This window comes from Carcharodon carcharias, chromosome 8 (genome assembly GCF_017639515.1).
Source record: "Carcharodon carcharias isolate sCarCar2 chromosome 8, sCarCar2.pri, whole genome shotgun sequence".
Taxonomy (NCBI): Eukaryota; Metazoa; Chordata; class Chondrichthyes; order Lamniformes; family Lamnidae; genus Carcharodon; species Carcharodon carcharias.
Genome location: NC_054474.1, coordinates 152,218,807 through 152,240,478, shown reverse-complemented (window position 1 = coordinate 152,240,478; position 21,672 = coordinate 152,218,807). Strand labels below are relative to the sequence as shown.

Sequence of the window (21,672 nt, the reverse complement as noted above, 5' to 3'; positions counted from 1 at the left end):
CGGAGGAGATTTACCAGGATGGTTCCAGGTATGAGGGATTTTAGCTACGAGGATAGGTTGGAGAAGCTGGGGTTGTTTGCCTTCGAGCAAGGGAGATTGAGGGGAGATTTGATAGAGGGGCACAAGTTTGTGAATGGTATAGATAAGGTAGAGAAAAGCTGTTCCCATTCGCTGATGGTATAAAGACTAAGGGACATAGATTTAAGGTTTTGGCAAGAGATGTCAGGAGGATATGAGGAAGACCTTTTTTCATGCAGTGAATGGTAACGACCTAGAACTCGTTACCTATGAGGTTGGTAAAAGCAGAGACAATGAGTGATTTTAAAAGGAAACTGGATGGACACTTGAGGGAAATAAACTAGCAGGGCTACAGGGATGAAGCAGGGGAATGGGACTAACAGATTTGCTCTACAGAGAGCTGGCGTGGACACGATGGGCCAAATGGCCTCCGTCTGTGCTGTATGACTTTTATGACTTTGAGTCTAAAGCCAAGGACTTTCACTTATTTTAAATCTTCAAATAATTTGAGTGATCAAGAGCCCCCCAGTGGATAATACTTAGTGCTTCAATTTAAAACAGTAACCCTTCACACAAATCACTTCCACTTTCAACCAATGCACAGAAAAATAATGTCTTTCTATCCAAACATTTAAATAGTTATGATAGTAAGAAATTTGACCATATGAATTAAATCGTAAAGCCCACCCAATCCAGTCAACTTCTCCTTGATTCAAATAGGGAGGGAAGCAGGTAACTTTTTTTTAATTCATTCATGGGATGTGGGCATCACTGGCTAGGCCAGCATTTATTGCCCACCCCTAATTGCCCTTGTTCAGAGGGCATTTTTAAGGGTCAACCACATTGCTGTGGTTCTGGAGTCACTTGTAGGCCAGACCAGGTAAGGATGGCAGATTTCCTCCCCTAAAGGGCATCAGTGAACCAGATGGGTTTTTATGACAATTGACAATGGCTTTGTGAGCAAAAACAGAAATACCTGAAAAACTCAGCAGGTCGGGCAGCATCGGTGGAGAAGAACAAAGTTGACGTTTCGAGTCCTCATGACTCTTCAACAGAACTAAGTAGAAATAGGAAAGGGGTGAAATATAAGCTGATTTAAGGGGGGGAGGAGAAGGCGGCGGGGTTTGTTGGGACAAGCAAGCAGTGATAGGAGCGGATAACCAAAAGATGTCACAGACAAAAGAACAAAGAGGTGTTGAAGGCGGTGCTATTATCTAAAAGAATGTGCTAATTAAGATTGGCGAGCAGGATGAGCAAGGTAGCTCTAGTGGGGATGGGGTGAAATAAACCATGGGTGGAATATATTTAAAAATAATGGAAATAGGTGGGAAAAGAAAAATCTGTATAAATTATTGGAAAAAACAAAAGGGAGGGGGAAGAAACGGAAAGGGGTGAGGATGGAGTAGGGAGTTCAAGATCTAAAGTTGTTGAACTCAATATTCAGTCCGGAAGGCTGTAAAGTGCCTAGTCGGAAGATGAGGTGCTGTTCCTCCAGTTTATGTTGAGCTTCAGTGGAACAATGCAGCAGGCCAAGGACAGACATGTGGGCAAGAGAGCAGGGTGGAGTGTTAAAATGGCAAGCGACAGGGAGGTTTGGGTCATTCTTGCGGACAGACCGAAGGTGTTAGAAGCTATTATTAAAGATGTTATGGCAGGGCACTTAGAAAAACTCAAGGCAATCAGGCATATCAATGTGGTTTTGTGAAAGGGAAATCATATTTAACTAATATATTGGACTTCTTTAACGGAGTCACATGTACTGTGGATAAAGGTGCCACATCAAAAGTTATTACCAAAAATAAAAGCTCATGGTGTAGGGGATAACATATTGGCATGGATAGAGGAGTGGCTAGCTAACAGGAAACAGAGGGTTGCCCTGGTTTCTGGTTGGTGGGTTGTGCCACAGGGATCAGTGCTGAGCCTCAGCTCTTTACAATTTATATAAAAACCTGAATGAAGGGACAGAAGGAATGTTTGCTAAATTTGCTAATGATACAAAGATTGATAGGAAAGTAAATTGTGAAGAGGACATAAAGAGGCATGAAGGGGACATAGACAGGTTAAATGAGTGGGCAAAGGTCTGGCAAATGAAGTATAATGTGTAAAAATGTGAAATTGCCCATTTTGGCAGGAAGAATAAAAAGAAACATATTGGCCAGAATTTTTCCGTCGGTGAGCAGGGGGCGGGGCCTGCTCACTGACGGGAAAATGACATCGGGAGGAACCACCGATCTCATCCCGGTCCATTTAAGTATTGAGGAAGGCGGGCGGACAGCGAAATCAGCTGTCCGCCCGCCGACCTGTCAATGGCCAATTGAGGCCATTGACAGGATAATTAAGCTCATTAAAGGCCCTGCCCGTCCAACCTTAAGGTTGGCAGGCAGACCAGGAGCCCCGGTGGGGAATAGAAAAAAACATGAAACCTCATCCACCGGCGGGATGAGGTTTCATATTCGTTTTAGAAATGTTTAATAAACTTTAAGTCCTTTTTATTAACATGGCCCATCTCATGTGACATCTTGATGTTGAAAAAACTTTGTGATCTCCCTGAGACAGCACTTAGTCTCAGGGCGATGCGCGAAAGAGTGCACTTCGACAGCTGGGGATTCCCTCCTCCCCCCCCACTGACCCTTGCACCGGAAGCGCATTTAAAATGGCGGCGGGGCCCGCTTCAGTGGCAGGGATTGGCTGCCTGCCCACTGCCGAGCCAGTGGGGCCCACCAACCATCCGAGGGCAAAATTCTGCCCATTATCTAAATGGTGAGAAATAGTGAGAGGTATCTGCATGAGTCACAAAAGGCTAGAATGCAGGTATAGTTAATTAGGAAAGCTAATGGAATATTATCGTTTATTGTGAGGGCCATTGAATATAGAAGTAAGGAGGTTGTGCTTCGGTTATATAGGGCATTGGTGAGACCACATCTGGAGTACTGCATACAGTATTGGTCACCTTATTTAAGGAATGATGTAAATGCATTAGAAGCAGTTCAGAGAAGGTTTACCAAACTAATACCAGGAATGGGCAGGTTGTCTTATGAGGAAAGGTTGGACAGGTTAGGCTTGTCTCCGCTGGAGTTTAGAAGAGTAAGAGACAACTTGATTGAAATATATAAGATCCTGAGGGGTCTTGACAGGGTGGATGTGGAAAAGATGGTTCCTCTTGTTAGAGAATCTAGAACTGGGGTTCACTGTTTAAAAATAAGGGGTCACCCATTTAAGACAGAGATGAGGAGAATTTTTTCTCTCAGAGGGTACTGAGTCTTTGAAACTCCCTTCCTCAAAAGGCAGTGGAAGCAGAGTCTTTAAATGTTTTCAAGGAAGGGGTAGATAGATCCTTGATAAACAAGGGGGTGAAAGATTACCGGGGGTAAGCGGGAGGTTACAGTCAGATCAGCCATGATTTTATTGAATGGCAGAGCAGGCTCGAAGGGCCGAGTGGCCTACTCCTGCTCCGAGTTCGTAAGTTCAGACACCAATCACGTACCACCTGATTCTCTCTGGATATTGCAACTTCTTGCAAGAGACAGAAAAAGACTAAAGGAAAAATCATTTGGTACATGTGGGAAAAAACTTTGGGAATTTGCTTCTGAGCCCTGTTATGATCCAGCAGTTGGTAAAGCTGAGTTTAAAAATCCCAGAGGGAAACTTTAAACAACTGTCATAACCTATATTTTTATGTGGTATGTTTGAGATGCAGCTCTAAATTCAGGAATCAGACCACCAGTTTTTGAGAGGTTTTTATGTCAAATTACATGAGACATTTATTAATTTACACAAGTTAAACATGGCTACAAATTACTACTATCATAACTTTTAACAAATTCCCAAACTAATCTCCACTAAAGCAACAGCAACCCATGGATTTTAAGCAGACCAGACAAAGCATTTTCACCTTACAAATTCAAAATGAAGTTCCTTTCACTTTGGTTCCTTTGCAGTCACAGTGGTAGGCTTACAGGCTTTGGTCTTACATTGCCTCTGCGCTGCACATACAAAACTGCTATCTGTTATACCCAGCACATCTCATTGAATGTAAATTCCCATTGTATCACCAGCCCCTTTCAACTCCACCTCTTCTAATAATAAAATCCCTTTCATTGTACCAATTTTATTAGTAATATAAACATTGCTAGGTCTCTGCTGGCTAGGTGCCAGATTCCACTCCCCTTCTTGAATGCTTTATTCAACAAAATACAAATGCACTCCACCTCTCTTACATCTCAAAACTAGCACACATCAAAGCACCCAAATTAGCTGGTTTTAATCCAATTAAGACACACCCACAGAGTAACCCTCTATTTAAAAAAAAAATTTCCAGTTACCTTATGTACATTAATAGCTTCATGACAAGCCCCTAAGGCAGTGAAGCAAGGTCCAAGCAGACTGCGGCTCCTTCAGGTTCGTCACAATCTCAGCAAACGAGCAAATTAACCCTGTCATTAGAAGTGGACTCTTCTCTCAGTAGCAGTTATCCCTGTCTGGTGGGATATGCTGATTGAGACAATCCATGGCACCCTCAGATTAATTAAGTGGTTTGACCCATAGTTATAGAATTTACTGAGGACACAGGAAGCCCTTCCTGTGCTTGGGGCCCCCAAAATTTATTCCAATCATTATCTTTCATCTGCTAAAATTTTGGTGATGGGCTGGAATCTGGCTTGATGGAAGTGACCGGTTGATTGCTAAGTGAAGACTACTGCAGCTTCCAGTTATATGGCCAAGAGAGATCAGAATCCAGATCTTTCACTTACATTCAGTAATTTGCAAAGATTTCCTGCACTACATCCGATGCATGTCCAAAAAGGAGAAAGGCAAAGCTCCAAGACAAGTCAAATCTTGCACCAGATGCTGGCTTAAAGTGATCAAACACCATCACATTAATATTGGGATGATATTTGTCATATCAAAACATTGTTTGCAGTCTGATTCAGTCAGAAAGATATATTGGAAAAGTAGGGACATTGTCTTTGAAGAAGAGAAGTTTGAGAGATTTGATAGAGGTTTTTCTCAATCATGAGAGGTCTGGACAGAGTAAATGGGGAGAAACTGTTCCCACTGGTGAAAGGACCATGAACAAAAGGGACGCAGATTTAAGGTAATTGGCAAAAGAAGCAATGGAGACATGAGGAAAAACTTCTCCATGCAGCGAGTGGTTAAGATTTGGAATGCGCTGCCTGAGAGTGTGGTGGAGGCAGGTTCAATCGAGACATTCAAGAGGGCATTGATTATTATCTAAAAAGGAAGAATGTGCAGGATTATGGGGAGAAGGCGGGAATGGCACCCAGTGCATTGCTTACTGGGAGAGCCAGCACAGACACAATGGGTCGAATGGCCTCCATCTGTGATTCTGATGGAATGTTCATTATTGCATTGTGCTGATCTATTCATTACCTATTAAATTCTGTTCCCAAGATCATTTAAAATCAAATTGGCACTTTACATTCAACAGGGAGTAATTTTAAACTAAAACTAACCACCCGAGGCCTAACAGGATGGAATCAGCGATAAAAGCAAAGAACTGCGGATGCTGGAAATCCAAAACAAAAACAGAAACAGAAATACCTGGAAAAACTCAGCAGGTCTGGCAGCATCGGTGGAGAAGAGCACTGTGCTCTTCTCCACCGATGCTGCCAGACCTGCTGAATTTTTCCAGGTATTTCTGTTTCTGTTTTTATTGTGGATGGAATCAGCTGCTGTTTTACAACTATCCCTATTTTACTTCCCAGTCCTTTATCATAATGGAACGTGATTGTGTTCAACAGGTTATTGTGCCTTCCATAAAGGTGAAACATATGTTTGCAATATCTGTGAGCTGTTCCAGTGATGAAGCTGGTAATCATCTGGGTTTATTGCATTTCTGAGGGGAATACCCCATTATCACACTGAGACTGCACCCACACCTGTCACAGATTAATTTAAAGTGGAAGAGCTGTGCAAGAGCAGTGGTTGCTACCCTTGCAGCCTTTTTTGTGCTGGTAATGGTGAATATTATGGTGTCTTTAATGTGCTGGTCTAAAATGCCGCATGACTGCCTGTATCCCTTCACTTTAACCTGGTTGCTGCTGTCTTTTACAGGGACATAAAGGACCACCAGGCCCAAAAGGACCACCTGGCCCGAAAGGTGAAAAGGTAAAATCGCCTAATTTTTTTTTAAAGCTGGCTTTTAATTACTCTGCAGCGAAAGCTCTGTAGAGTTAAATTGTGTTTTGGCAGCAACAAAAGACCCAAGCTAAAGAGTGAATCGTACACCCAGTTCCACAATCCTCAGCTGTTCCCCAGTTTATACAACTCAGTTGCATTAAATAACCTATATATATATCAGTCGTCTCAGTGACACATGCCTGGAGCTCTGAACCGTACTCCCTTTCAATGTACCCAATTAAATCATTAAACAAACTACTCCACCAACATCTCATCCTGTATGTGTTGACTAGACCGACTGCAGCCGGGCACATCTGGAAATGAGAAAAAATGAGTTTTTTGCTTTTATCTGGAAATGAGCTTGTGCACTGAAGGCAGAGCTGAATCAAAGATGGAACAGTCTTTTTGTTCAGTGGATGGTAGCTCATTGCTTTATATTTTAGACAGGCTTCTTTAAGGTCTCTAAATCTCCAGTGCATTGCGATTCCTTTACATCTTCCTCAAGGGGAGAGGTGAAGGGAAACATTTTGTTTATTTTTGTTTGAATTTTGTTGCTGTCAATGTTTAGTTGTCTGTGGAGGGAGATGGCTCTGCACCTGTGACCTTGTTTCTGAAATATACCCTGTGCCAGAGACCAACATCTGCCCAGGACCCTGGCCATCATTAATTGTGAATTTCCTTTTTTAAGTTATTTATGCTCAACATTGTGGCCTCCAGAAAGTTACACTTTTAGATTGAAAATGGTAAGACTGGCCAGTTCTGATATGTAAAAATAATTAGAATCATAGAATGGTTACAGCCTGGTTACAGAAGAAGAACTTTCGGCCCATTATGTCCATGCCAGCTCTCTGCAGTTGTTTATGAACCTTGAAATCCAATGAGATGGATTTATTAAAAATTGAGTTTTAAGTCTTTACCCACCCTGGCAAATCTTACCCCCCAGCAGCTTCACTCCTCGTACATCCTCCCTAAGCCAAGCACCCCTTGAAACTGAGAGGTTGGGACAAGCAAGTCAAGAACAGACTTTTCTTTATTCATTCACAGGAAGTGAGCTTCGCTGGCTAGGCCAGCATTTATTGTCCACCTCTAATTGCCCTTGAGAATTGCCCTTGACTGCCTGTTGCAGGCCATCTGGTGTAGGTACACCCACAGTGCAATTAGGAAGGGAGTTCCAGGATTTTGACCCAGAGACAGTGAAGGAACGGTGATATATTTCCAAGTCAGGATGGTATGTGACTTGGAGGGGAACTTCCAGGTGGTGGTGTTCCTTTCTATCTGCTGCCCTTGTCCTTCTAGATGATAGCGGCTGTGGGCTTGGAAGGTGTTGTCAAAGGAGCCTTGGTGAATTCCTGCAGTGCATCTTGTAGATGGTACATGCTGCTGCTACTGTGCATCGGTGCTGGAGGGAGTGAATGTTTGTGGATGTGGTGCCAATCAAGTGGGCTGCTTTGTCCTGGATGGTGTCAAGCTTCTTGAGTGTTGTGGGAGCTGCACCCATCCAGGCAAGCGGGGAGTATTCCATCACACTCCTGATTTGTTGTAGATGGTGGACAGGCTTTGGAGGGTCAAGAGACGAGTTACTCGCCGCAGAATTCCTAGCCTCTGCTCAGTGTCTACAGCAATGCTCCAGCTCCACTCTCTAATACCTCACATTGATACCACAGCACTGTGGAGATAGAGCCTGTGCCTTTCCACTCTGTGTTCCCGTAACACAGGGAATACACAACAAGCTCCCACAACAACAATGTGGTAATAACCAGACAATCTGGCTTTGTGATGTTTGCTGAGGGATAAATATTGGCCAGGATAACAGAGATCACTACCCTGCCGTTCTTCGAAAAAGTGCCATGGGATCTTTCACATCCGCCAGAGGTCCTCTCGGTTTAATATCTCACCCAAAGGACAGCACCACCATCAGTGTGGTTCTGAGGAGCGTCAGCCTTGCTCATTGTACTCGAGTCCTGGAGCGGGACTTGAACCCACAACCTTCTAACTAAGAGGTAATTGCTACCAACTGAACCACAGCAAACTGCAGACTCTCATAGTTCCTTAGCCCCGCAGTTCAGTGGCCAGACGTTGCACTGCACTGAGCACCCCTCTGCAAAGTGGGAACTGTGGAAATTTAGGCCATTTCCCTTTAGATTTTCTCTAAGCATCCATGCCTGTAAATGCTGCTTCCTGTTCACTATTGATGCACACTACAAGAATTCTCACAAAGTTAATGGTTAGAATTTCAATTCATCAGATTCCATCAAGACTTCAGACACTAATAGCTCTGAAAGACTATTACCCCTGATTGTAATTTCCTAAAACCAGTAGCTTCTATTTTGTAGAATCTCAGTATCCAACTCTTTAGGCTGACTGGTCTGCAGCAGGCATCATGGTGAGCGAGGGGGTAGAATTCGGTGGGAGGGGCAGAAATCAGTTTGACACTAGCGTTAAATCACAGCAGGATCATCCGATGGTGTCCACCATGGCTAATTGGGAATCCCGCTAAAGGCCGTCGTGAACTCGATTTGCATCCCACTAATGGCCAGACTGGAATCGTCCCTCCACCCTCCCCCCATGTCCGATTTACTGTTACACCGGTGGGAAAACTGGCCTACCCCCAGAACACATCTGGACAAGCGAGATGTGCAGAAGTTGAGACTTAACCTTAGGGCCTTGCTCAGGTCACAGGCATCCGAGGAGGAGAAGATGCTGGAGCCCTACAGCTACCAGACCCTGGAGGAACACATGGCATCGCATGGTGGGTGGATCCTCATGCACATGGCTCCACTGCGAAGCAGCTCTCAGAAGATGGGAGGTCTCCAGACAGCAGCTTCAACTTCGCTGAGGCTTCAGAACTTCACGGACTTCACCCTGGGCTGGTACGGGTGTTTGGTGAAAGATGGAGTGAGGAGAGAGGAAGGTCTGGGTGCGAGGGGGAGAGGAAGGTGTACCAGGGAGTGAGGTTGGAAGTTTGTGGGGAGGGCGGGGTGATGGTGAAGGTTTTAGGGAAGGAGGGGTGAGGGAGGGGGGTTGGCGAAGGCAACGGGGCTGAGGTTGGGAGAGGAAAGGAGCGTGTCTGGGGGGAGGATGGAGTACGGGGGAGGAGGGAGTCCAGAGGGGAGGAAGATATAACGGGAAAGAGTGCCGCAAGTGGGCAGGTGGATGTAAAGGGTTGGGGGGAGGATGTTGTAAGGGAGGAAGTTTGTAAAGTGGGGGGGGCAGGTGGGGGGGGTGGGGTGCGGGGGCCTAATTATCCAGGGGAAGGAAGGTGTCCAGAGGGGAGAAGGTGTCCCCAGGGATAGGAGGGAGTCCGGAATGGAGAAGGTGTCCCTGGAGATAGAAGGGAGTCCGGAGTGGGGAGGGAGTCCGGGGGATGGAGGGAAAATTGGGGGAGGGGGGAGGAAGGAGTGAGGATGGAGATGGATGTTGGGGGGAGGCGGAATGTTTAGGTGAACGTGCAAGGGAGGGGTCAGTGGAGTCAATGCCTTCTGGGGAGCAAACTCAGGATGGGTGTGGTAGTAGGGGATGGTTAGAGTAACAGGGCAGAGGCGCTGGTAGAGTGGGGGTGTAAGGGTGGACGGTATCGGTAGAAGGGGCAGCGCTAGCGGTTGGTGGGGACACAGAGGTAGGCATGGGGTCAGGGCGGGAAGCAGGAGGTCAGGGAAATCAATGTGGACGGGTGGAATTTTCAGGAAGATAAGGAATGTAGGGAACATGCGCATTCACCTGGACATCCTGGTATGAGAAGGGTTCGAGCTGGACGTTTACGGTGAGGAGGTTGAAGGTTATGCCGGGGGTGGGGGTAGGGTGGGGGGTTGGGGGTGACTCTATGGTTATGACAAAAGGACGTGGGTGACTGGGGGAGAGGAAATGGTGAGGGGGCTGATCAGAAATCCGATGACTGCCATCTTTTGGATATTGAAAGTGAGCGGAGCCTCGTGTTGGACGGACACAGGTGCTGCATGGGAGTGTGATCAGTGGCTGGGCAGAGATGCAATTCAGCTCAACTGGACAACCGAAAGAGAACCCCAGCAGGCAGCTTTAAAAATGCTCGGCACTGAGATGAGTGTGATGGATGAAGGTTCCACATGCACAGGAGAGTGCTTGCACAAGGCTCGGAAAGGCCCTGTCACAGACACTTCTCCCTCCAAATTCACTGCTTTCAGCCGAAGTGAGAGGAATGCAGGGGGAGCATTCACAAAGTGTGTCAATGATGCTGAAAGACACCATTACACATTATTCAGTGAAAGTGAATATATTTTCAGGTTATAAGGTGACAACATGTGTTCACCCATGCAATCACTTATGAGCAGAATTTCTTAACTTTGCTAGTCCTACCACTTCATCTAGGTGCTGCCCTGACATCCGCAGCAGGGGTGGAGACAGCCTGTGCAACGGTTGGCCTGTTGCCTCTTATGGTTCGGCATGCATCCTCTGGAGAACCGAGGCCTTGAGGGCCCCAGCTTGCTTTGGTAGTCCCTCCAGACATGTTCCTTTCCTCTCCCAACCTTGGTCCAGCTGCTCCCTCTGCAGTGACTGGGGTTGAGGTTGAGGAGGTCACAGGCAAAGGGAATTTGGAGGGAGCTGGCAGCCTCTGAGATTCCTGAGTGGATGACACAGGGTTGTCCAGCTGCTGTTCCTCCTCCCTTCAGGTGCTCGTGGGCCCCAGCCTGACTCCTTGAGGGGAGGCATTGCCACTGCAGGAACTCACCCATGACTCCCGCGATGGACTGCAGGTCTGCGCGCATCTCTATGCTCTGCTGGACCAGGGTCTCCATGGCATCTGCCATCCTCGCCATGGAGACCTCCATGTGTGCACATATGGGCAACACTTCATCAGAGAACAGGTGTACATACTCCTCTGTCTTGCGTGTCGCTCTGCTGAGGACTACCATCCACTCTACGTGACGTTCCCCCACCTTCTGCTGACTCTCCAGGATGAGTTGGAAGGCCAAATCCAGAGGGCTTTGTCCGACCCGGCCTGACAGATGCCTCTTCCCCAGTCCTCCGAGTGCCGGGGAGCTCGGCTGAACCTGCCTCCTCCTGCTGCGGACACGTGACCACCAGATTGTGAACCCAAGCCTGCTCTAGATCTAGGTCCCACAGAGGTATATGCCTCTGCGCTGTTAGCGGGTGTGGGTAAACGTTATGACAGGTCTTCCAGGTTGCTTATTTCCAGCTCATCCAAGGAGGAGGTGTCCTCTTCGTTGGAGGTGTGGACCTGGATGGAGCTGAGGAACTGGCTGGCTTTGGCCGTTGGTCGCTTGACAGAGCTCCCTGTGAACCAAAGTAGGAATAATTGGCAGGTGCAGCAGAGTGAACAAACAGGAGAGAGAGCACTCAGTCACATTGAGGGAGGGATGATGTGGTGCAGGATCCTCATGAGGACTGTTCGCCACCGACTCACCTTCACTGCAAGCGCAGTCCACGTCCTCACCAGTCAGTGTGATGGCACGCTCCTCAAAGTGAGTGAGGAGCCTAATGTAGGTCACTCCACCCCTGGCCTGGGAACTCTTCCTACTGATGCGAGCAGGCTACTCCTGCATGAAAACAGACGGAGAGAGTGTGAGCAGGACACTGTGTAGAATGTTTGTGTGGTGAACGGAGCCATGGACAGGATGAGGAAGTGAGCTCGAGCGGACACGAGCCTAAAGATGTGAGGGTGTGTGTGAGGGTTAGTGGTGTTGCCCCTTGAGGTGTGAGATCCCTGTGGATGGGTTTGGGAGTGTGAGAGTTGAGGACGATGAGGTGGTTGACTTAACCTGGTGGAACGGATGAGATCATTCATCCCCTTCTTCCTCTGTGCTCCGGTGGCGCTGACTGCCACTGCCACCACCTCCCAGGCCGGATTGGTGACTCTGATGGACCTCCTGCGGCCAGAGCGGGGATAGAAGACATTGCGGCGGCCTTCCACTGTCGCCTCAGAGAGGCTTCACTAAATTTAGATGCTGCTGTCACCTTTGCTTTTGGTGCCACCTGTCACCTGCTGCAGCCCTGGTCTGTAAGCTGTGCTCTGCTGGAGTGAGGAAGCACTGAGGCTCCAGCACGGCAGGAAAATCCGAGCCCGCCTGCCAGCGATCTGGTGTGTTTCCTGGTGAATACATTATTACTAAGGCAGGATGTGCCAGGAAGCGGACGATACAGCACAAAAACCCACCATTGCAGCTGCTGATGGGTAAAACCTCGTTTCTCATGCTTAGTGCAATTCAGGGATGATTCTGCCCTTTGACTCGAACTGTGACATGCAGTTTTGATCAATATGTTCCTTACTCCCAAATTCTTACTTGTGAAGCTGCTTCTGTCTTTGGTTTTTACCATTTGACTTTTATGTCATTTTCTTACCATTTGCACCATTTTGTCCTCGAAGCCAGCACCAGTTTGGGGGGAGGGGTAAAAACAAAAAAACTGCGGATGCTGGAAATCCAAAACAAAAACAGAATTACCTGGAAAAACTCAGCAGGTCTGGCAGCATCGGCGGAGAAGAAAAGAGTTGACATTTCGAGTCCTCATGACCCTTCGACAGAACTTGAGTTCGAGTCCAAGAAAGAGTTGAAATATAAGCTGGTTTAAGGTGTGTGGGGGGGGCGGAGAGAGAGAGAGAAGTGGAGGGGGGGGTGTGGTTGTAGGGACAAACAAGCAGTGTTAGAAGCAGATCATCAAAAGATGTCAACAACAATTGGGGGGAGGGGATTTGATTTTACAATGTCATCTATCGACTTGCCCTCTTAGAAGACTGACGGACTGGAGACTACATGGCTGGTTATGTTTCATTATGGTCAGTTAGAGACCTGGAGTTCTTGTGGCGCAGTGGGGAGTGCCCTGCCTCTAAGCCAGAAGCTCTGGGTTCAAGTCCTACTCCAGGACTTGATGGCTACAGAAGGTGTTTTCATAATGTTGACTATTCACCTGCAAATCTTTCCAGCACACTTGATAGCAGGTGGTAAGAGCCAGAAGAGAGACTCCTTGTCAGCCATGCTTGATGTGGAGCAGTGCCCATCAAGCTATAGCCATTGGCTTCAGGCTAGCAACCTGTTCCAGATAAAACAAGCTACAGAAAACAGATATAAGCATGTGCTTTGCCTGCCTCACGGGTCTATAAGTGTAGGAAACCTTCTAAGTTTTAGGGACCAGTTGCTGTCATAGAATTGTATTGAATCTTAAAATTAGAATTTCTCTTCTAATAATTTTGCTGTGATCAATTTAATCTTAAGCGTAGAATCATAGAATAGTACAACACAGAGACCATTCTGCCCATCAAGTCTAAGCTGGCTCTTTCAAACAACAATCCAATTCCGACTAGGGACTTTACAGCCTTCTGGACTGAATATTGAATTCAACAACTTTAGGTCGTAAGCTCCCTCCCCCATCCCCACCCCTTTTCTGTTTCCCCCTTCCCCTTTTTTTTATTCCAATAAATTATAAAGATTTTCCTTTTCCCACCTATTTCACCTATTTCCATTATATTAAAAAAAACCCACTAGAGCTATACCTTGAGTGCCCTACCATCCATTCTTAATTAGCACATTCGTTTAGATAATATCACCAACTTTAATTTTAACACCTATGTGTTCTATTGTACTATTGTCATTGACATCTTTTGATGATCTGCTTCTATCACTGCTTGTTTGTCCCTACAACCACACCCCCCCAACTCCCCCCCCTCCACCTCTTTGTCTCTCTATCTCTCCGCCCCCCACACACACACCTTAAACCAGCTTATATTTCAACTCTTTCTTGGACTCGAACGCAAGTTCTGTCGAAGGGTCATGAGGACTCGAAACGTCAACTCTTTTCTTCTCCGCCGATGCTGCCAGACCTGCTGAGTTTTTCCAGGTAATTCTGTTTTTGTTTTGGATTTCCAGCATCCGCAGTTTTTTTGTTTTTAATCCAATTAGTCCCAATCCCCAGCTTTATCCCCATATCCCTGCAGTTTTTCTCTCCTTCAAGTATTTATCCAATTCCCTTTTGAAAGCTACTATTAAATCTGTATCCACCACCTTATCAAACAGTGTGTTCCAAATCCCAACCACTTATTAGATAAAAAGGTTTTTCCTCATGTCACCTCTGGTTCTTCTGCCAATTACCGTAAATCTGTGTCCGCTGGTATCAACCCTTCAACCACTGAAAAGAGCTCCTCTTTATTTACTCAGTCTGAAGTCATAGAGTAATTATGGCACAGAAGGAGGCCATTCGGCCCATTGAGTCCATGCCAGCTCCCTGGCGATCATCCAATCAGTCCCCTCTCCCTATTCCCATATCCCTGCAAGTTTACTTCCCTCAAGTGCCCATCCAATTTCCTTTTGAAATCATTCATCATCTCCACTTCCACCACCCTCATGGGTGGCGGGTTCCAGGTCATTACCACTTGCTGTGTAATAAAAGTTCTTCCTTACATCCCCCCCACCCCCCCCCCCCCAACCTTTTTGTCCAGAACCTTAACTCTGTGTTCCCACTCCTTGTTACATCAGCTATTGGGAGCAGTTTTTCTACCTTATCTAAATCCTACATGAGTTTCAACACCTCCATCAAATCTCCTCTTAATATTCTAGGAGCCAACCCCAATCAGCATAGTTTTTGTCCTGAGCTACAATCAATTTGTACGAAACACCTTTTGAAAATTTTAACAGAAGCATTTAATTTAAACAGACCAATATTGCCATTAACACATTGGCAGTAATTTTTAAAAATTCATTCACAGGATGTGGGCTTTGCTGGTTGGGCCAGCATTTATTGCCCATCCCTAACTGCCCTTGAGAAGGTGGCAGTGAGCTGCCTTCTTGAGCCGCTGCAGTCCATGTGGTGTAGGTCCACCCACAGTGCTGTTAGGAAGGGAGCTCCAGGATTTTGACCCAGCAACAGTGAAGGTACGGCGATATATTTCCAAGTCAGGATGGTGAGTGGCTTGGAGGGGAACTTCCTAAGTGGTGGTGTTCCCATGTGTTTGCTGCCCTTGTCCTTCTAGATGGTAATGGTCATGGGTTTGAAAGGTGCTGTCTGAGGAGCATTGGTGCATTCCTGCAGTGCAAGTTCAGAGGCCATGACATGGGCTTGTTCATTCCTCTTCCAGGAAACTGGATCATATTTCAGAAGTAGATGATAAAACACCGTTGTCACACTTGCAAGCAATGATTTGTTTTTGGCTTCAAATAACATTCATTTTGTAGATACTTTTAATAAAATTCAATAATAGAATGAGGAGACAGGAGCAACCAGCTGAGAGTTACCAAATATAGCAATTGTACGTAAAAAAAAACGTTAGTGAGTTCATCGAAAGGAAATGGAAAGGATCTATCTTTTAAACTAGCTTTAGGTAAAATTACTCCCATTTTCCAATTGTTCTGATGTTTGGAGTTTTCTTGCTCTAAAACTGAATGAGTTCTCCAGACGTAGCAAAAAAGAACTCAGCCCTGTGGTTCATTGCTGACTCACCTCCCCACTATCTACGATTAAAAACAGACTCCGTTCCAGCTGGATTCAACCCACAGGAAAACAAAGTGCCCATGATTCTCTAACAATCCTGAAGGTGGGAGCAGCTGCCAAATCTTGACAGTCAAAATTAACTTGCTGTCTGCACACAACCCAGAGCGAAATATCTCATTTCACTGGGAGATTAGGAAAGAAAATTGTTTCATAATGTCTGGTGTTCTGACTCACAAGAACCAGAGCTGTCTTTTCACTAAAATCCTGAGACCCCATTTGTCATCATTTTTTTTTTAAATGGCTGAATAGGATCATAGAATGATACAGCACAGAAGGAGGCCATTCATGTCTGGGTCAGCTCTTTGAAAGGGCTATCCAATTAGCCCCATTCCCCAGCCCTGCAAATTGATTTTGTTTTTTCATTCATGAGTTATGGGCGTTGCTGGCTGGGCCAGCATTTATTGCCCATCCCTAATTGCCCTTGAGAAGGTAGTGGTGAGCTGCCGCCTTGAACCGCTGCAGTCCGTGTGGTGTAAGTACATCCACAGTGCTGTTAGGAAGGGAGTTCCAGGATTTTGACCCAGCGACAGTGAAGGAATGGCGATCTAGTTCCAAGATAGGATGGTGAGTGACTTGGAGGGGAACTTGCAGGTGGTGGTGTTCCCATGTATCTACTGCCCTTGTCCTTCTAGGTGGTGGAGGTTAAGAAGGTGCTGTTGAAGGAGCTATGGTGAGTTGCTGCCTGCCTTAATGAAATACAACAACATACATAACTACATTAAGCCTGAGTCTGTACAATCTTTTAAGCTTGTTCAACAGTTTTCATCCGAATCAGTTTTCACCCAAAAAGCTGTGTGTGTGCGGCCCCCCACCCCACCACTCCCCCACATGTCTAAGGAGGCTTGGCGAGTTCCTGCAGTGCATCTTGTAGATGGTACACACTGCTGCCGCTGTGCGTCGGTGGTGGAGGGAGTGAATGTTGGTGGATGGGGTGCCAATCAAGCGGGATGCTTTGTCCTGGATGGTGTCGAGCTTCTTGAGTGTTGTGGGAGCTGCACTTATCCAGGCAAGTGGGGAGTATTCCATCACACTCCTGATTTGTGCCTTGTAGATGGCGGACAGGCTTTGGGGAGTCAGGAGCCATGTCCTCTCTAAGCTGTGATGCTGCAAGGGCAGTGTGTGTGCAGCACTCCTACAGTGCTGCACTACAGCATCTGAAGTCCTGGGGTTGAACTTTTCAGGCTCTATCCATATCTCTACTTTACCTTTCGTCCCAATTTCTTTCATCTTCACAGTTCTCTTATATGGCATTTTTTTCAAACGCTTTTTGAAAGTCCAGGTTATTTTCTGTATTCCCTTTGCCTGTCTGCTCGGTGATCTCTTCAGAGAATTCATTTGAGCATGACCTGTCTTTAACAAATTCACAAATTCATCCTTAAGTAGCTCACACCTGTCTAAGTACTCAGTAATGTTATCTCTTATTCTGATCTCTCAGTTTTTGTTGACTCTATCTAGTGGCCAGACTGGTTTTTACTCCAGGAACAGGAATATTTCAGCCTGCTGCGTCCATTTAAAAATTGTTTGTGTGGAATTTGTGACATTTTGCAATGCAGCCATAAATAAACCTTGATGGAAATTAGTGAAATATTTCCTTGGGAATTGTAATTCTGACCGACGATCTCAAGTCTAGGGGCAGGATTTTTAACGTGCGTCAGGCACGTGTGCGCCTGGGCTGATCAGGTGTAACATAGTGCGAGATGACATCGGGCAAGGGCACCAAGGTCATCGTGCACTCACGCAATATTTACAATTAAGAGGGCTAATAAGCCCATTAATCAATTAATTCAGCTTACAGTTATGGTTGTCGGGCAGGCAAATCGGCCAAGTGGCGTTTGGATTTTTTTTAGGCAGCCTCATCCACGGGCGAGATGAGGTTTCCAACAGTAATGAGAAAAAGAAACATTTTTAAACACTCTTAACAAGTCCCTGTTCATGTGACTGAGTCACATGTGGGCACGTTTCCCTCACATTTTTAAAATCTTAATATTTGATTGTAAAATTCTTCAGCTTCCTGAGGCAGCTTTGTGCCTTCAGGAAGCTTTCAGTGCGCGCTCCCCTCGCGCAGACTTTAGCACTCGCCCTCCTCCCGCACCACCCCCCACCCCGGCAGCGCTGAGCTCCTCGGCGCACTTTTCACACCGGGTAGCCGTTAATTGGCCAGCCGGCGTGAAACCGTGGTCGGGGCCCGATCGCAGGCGGCCGACCACCGCGTCCACCCAACAGAGGAAAATCCTGCCCCAGATCCTCTGATCAATCTTATTAACTGCATTGGCAATAAGCAGTGTTATTCAGAAAATCTGGCTACGTTATAGCACCGACCTGCCAACTCAGAGTGATTACTAGGTTCAGTTATCAGTAAACCTGTACCACTTAATTGGACTTCCGGTTTCACTTTCTTTTATTTTGTTCACATAAAGTGTTAATCTTGGATCAGTTGGTAGCACTCTGGCCTCTGATTAAGAACAGGCTGGGTTTCAAATCCTATGCCAGAAACAGGAATCGAGGCTGACACTCCACAGTACTGAGGGAGTGCTGCATTGTTGGATGTGCTGTCTTTTGGATCAGAAATTAAGCTGCCCCCACAGGGTTATGTAAATGATCCCATGGCACTATTTTGAAGGAGATGGGGGGGGTTGGTGGTGGAAGTTCTCCCCAATGTCCTGGTCAATATTTACTCCTCAATCAATTTCACAAAAACAGATTATCTGGTCATCACTGTTTGTGGGAGCTTGCTGTGCGCAAATTGGCTGCTGCCAGTTGGCTTCCTACATTACAATAGTGACTACAATTCAAGAGTACTGCATTGGCTGTAAAGTGCTTTGAGATGCCAAGTAAGGTGCTACATGAATGCATGTCTTTCTTTTTTATTTTTACATTAGTGGAATCGTTGACGCTACCAGGGCTTTCCTGGCTAAGCCATTCTGTAGGCCCTGGTTCCCATGGTACATTGAGGATGTTACTAATCAAATTACTCTTGTGTCCCAGGGTGAACAAGGGGATGATGGGAAGGTGGAAGGACCTCCCGGCCCAGCCGGAGACAGGGTAAGTGTCTTTTTTTAAGAAAAACCCTTGTTAAACATAATTAATTAAACCTGTTCAACATTCTCCTTTAATTTTATATTTAATGGCTCTCGAAAAAATGCTGAACATTGTTTTTTAATGGCCTAATCTACTTTGCTATCTTCTTTAATAGACACCAGGCTCAAATATTCCATTAATTCCTTTAAAATTTTTAGTCTTATTTCCGAGATGTGTTACTTTATACCACTCTGTATTGAACTGAATCTACTACCTATCCGCCCATCCATCCCACTGTCCCCGTGCATGTCTTCCTGCAAATTTTCCTACATCAGCGAAATATTGCGGATGCTGGAAATCTGAAATAAGAATAGAAAATGCTGGAAATACTTAGCAGGTCAGGCAGCATCTGTGGAGAGAGAGAGAGAGAGACAGACAGAGTTAATGGGCGGCATTTAATGGAGGTGACTGAAGAGCTGGTGAGTGCCCACACACACTTCCCTTTCGGGAAGGCCCGCCGAATTAGGTGCCCGCCGGGTACTTGACCCTTGGAATCAAGGATCCAGGGGCCGGAAATCCCGGCACCCTCCCCTGAGAGCTTGTGGCGTATTATAATCTTAGATTGCTACCTGGAGGAGAATTTTTAGCTTGGTGGGCAGGCGCGAGACCGACCTGACCGAGCGTGAAATGACATGCGATATTTCGGTAGGCGGGCGTGGGTCAGAGTCAGCAGCGCGCCCGCCAACAATTAAAAGGCCTGTTAAGGCATTCATTAACTTACATTTTTCGCCACCCGTCCAACCTTGCAGTTGACGGCCAGGCGATAAGGCCAAGCGGCCTTTGCACCTTTTTAGGAAACCTCATCCACGGGTGTTTTTTTTAACATTTAACAATTCTTTATTTCTGTTTTTCAGAACTCTTCATCCCCCTGAGGCAGCTCTGTGCCTCGGGGAGCTTTCCCAGCGCGTACCCGCGTGAAGTTCCCCGCTCACCACGCTTGCCCTCTTTACCAACACCCCCCCCCTTACAGGCCGCGCTGAGCACTGCAGCACGCATTTCACGCTGGGCGGAACTTGATCGGCCCACCAGCGTGGAAACAGCGGTCTGCCCCGATCACAGTCGGTCCCCCCACCCCACAACGCCTCTGCCGAGCCTGCCCCACAAGGGCAAAATTCTGCTCAAAAACACATAACTGGGTTTCCTGAGTCTAACTCAAACCTCAGGCAAAGGAGCGGAAACCAGCCAAGATTAGAACCTGCTGAGTTTTTCCAGGTATTTCTGTTTCTGTTTTTGTTTAAGATTAGAACCTTGTCCCTGACAGCCTAGCTTTTAGCTAGGTTGTAATTTTCCCGGAAATCATATGAAACTCCTTCGTAAATATTCTCCCGCCAGGAATCAGGTTCATGACTCTGACTAAATGAGACAATTTAAGTTTTAAGTACGCACAAATTTATTGTGAAAGAAAGCCTGCAATTTTATATATGTAAAGCATAAATTGCGAACAGATAAATTCCAAAAAGAAAAAAGTTGCTGGCTCTTATTTCTCTCCAAAATTTAAGCTTCAAAATGTTACAAATCCAGTACTTCTAAAAGAAGAAACGTAAGGATGTCCATCAAATATTAAAGTAAAACTATCTTAATTCCTGAGTGTCTGAAGCTCGTTAGATTCAGAAGGACATGAAGCCAATCTAAACACCCATACAAACCTGAAATTATTTGAGTTTGGGTTCAGATATTTATAATAAATTTTGGAGTTGTATCATTAATGGTTAATGGTAGACGACGTTCACTTGTTCGATAAAAGATCAGCCTTACCTAATATCCCCTATTTGATAATAGGACCATTCAACTTCTAAGAAATGTTATTTTGAACTTATCCCAGAAAACTAGACCTTAGGTAACAGTCATATTGGTCAACTTTGCCTAGTCAAGTAACTGTGAGTTTACCCAAAGTAACCTTTGATCTAATATTCCCATAATGATTCCAACTTATTTGACCCCTTATTCCTTCACAACTTGCCGGCCAATCAGAGGCTGTCAGCTGTGAATTGCTTGAGAGCGCCACTGGGAATACGGTGGCTGCTACCAGTAATGCAACCCACCTGTGACACAGGATCACCAAGGGACCCAGGCCACAGGTGAGTGATGGCAGGATGAGATTGTGGGGTTGGAGATGGGAGTCAGCAGCAAGGACAGGGGGGTGGCTCTCCACAAGCTTTCCCCTCCCTGATATCGGGTCCTTTGATCAGATAGAGTGCCTTTGAACAAGAGACCTCGCCACCCCCAGAAGCCTGTAAGCAACCCCAACAGGTTTGCTCTTTGGGCTTCTCACGGTGGTGAGATGAGGCCCTTACATGGGCATAAATTGCCCACTTAAAGGCCTCAATTGGCAGCTGGGCAGGAAGGCCTGACTTAATCGGGGTAGAGTAAAGAAGGCAGTGAGGCCCCCAGCTGCCACCTTCCCACTCAGTTAAATGCCCCTCCGTCACCAACGCCACCTTAGGGCAGAATTTAATGCCTCGCCCAATGTTTCAAGTCGATGACCCTGATGAAGGGACTCATGATTCTGCCGACACAGTGAAAAGGGATGAGGCTAAGTAACTGTGTGAGACAACTGACTCATGAGCGAAAGCCAGAGAGACTGAGGCACCTGGACTTTGACAACAGGTTGGGGCAGGGGATCCTTTTTTAATTCATAACATACCAAATGGCTCAACAAAGTTAATCAAACTTTAATTATATGGTGTTAGTCGGACAGTGTGCCACAAGTTCAAGCTGCTGAGGGAATAATTTGGAGCTGATATCAAAGAAGAATTTCAGTAAAGAATACTCATCACTTGGGATGGAGTGCTGTGAAGAGTAAGTGATGCAAAAACTTCAAAGTTCATCGAACAGGAGTTCAGGATATTCTGATGGGCAGGGGTGGTGATATTGTAGCTTAATTTTTTCTTCCTGAATAGATGAGCTAAGATTAGCCAAATGACCTTTCCGGTCTGTAGCGATTACAAAGGCTTCGCAAATGGT

The 21,672-nt window shown here is 46.1% G+C and overlaps 1 protein-coding gene across 2 annotated transcripts in view; it reads left to right on the top strand.

The window, feature by feature from the left end:
• The window catches only part of col27a1b (collagen, type XXVII, alpha 1b), a 598,999-nt gene that overhangs the window by 510,520 nt on the left and 66,807 nt on the right, over positions 1–21,672 (top strand). For both annotated transcript variants that reach the window (XM_041193458.1, XM_041193459.1), the window contains exons 41-42: positions 6,094–6,147; positions 18,616–18,672. In XM_041193458.1, coding sequence (XP_041049392.1) covers positions 6,094–6,147; positions 18,616–18,672 — 111 coding nt within the window. The remainder of the gene's footprint in view (positions 1–6,093; positions 6,148–18,615; positions 18,673–21,672) is intronic.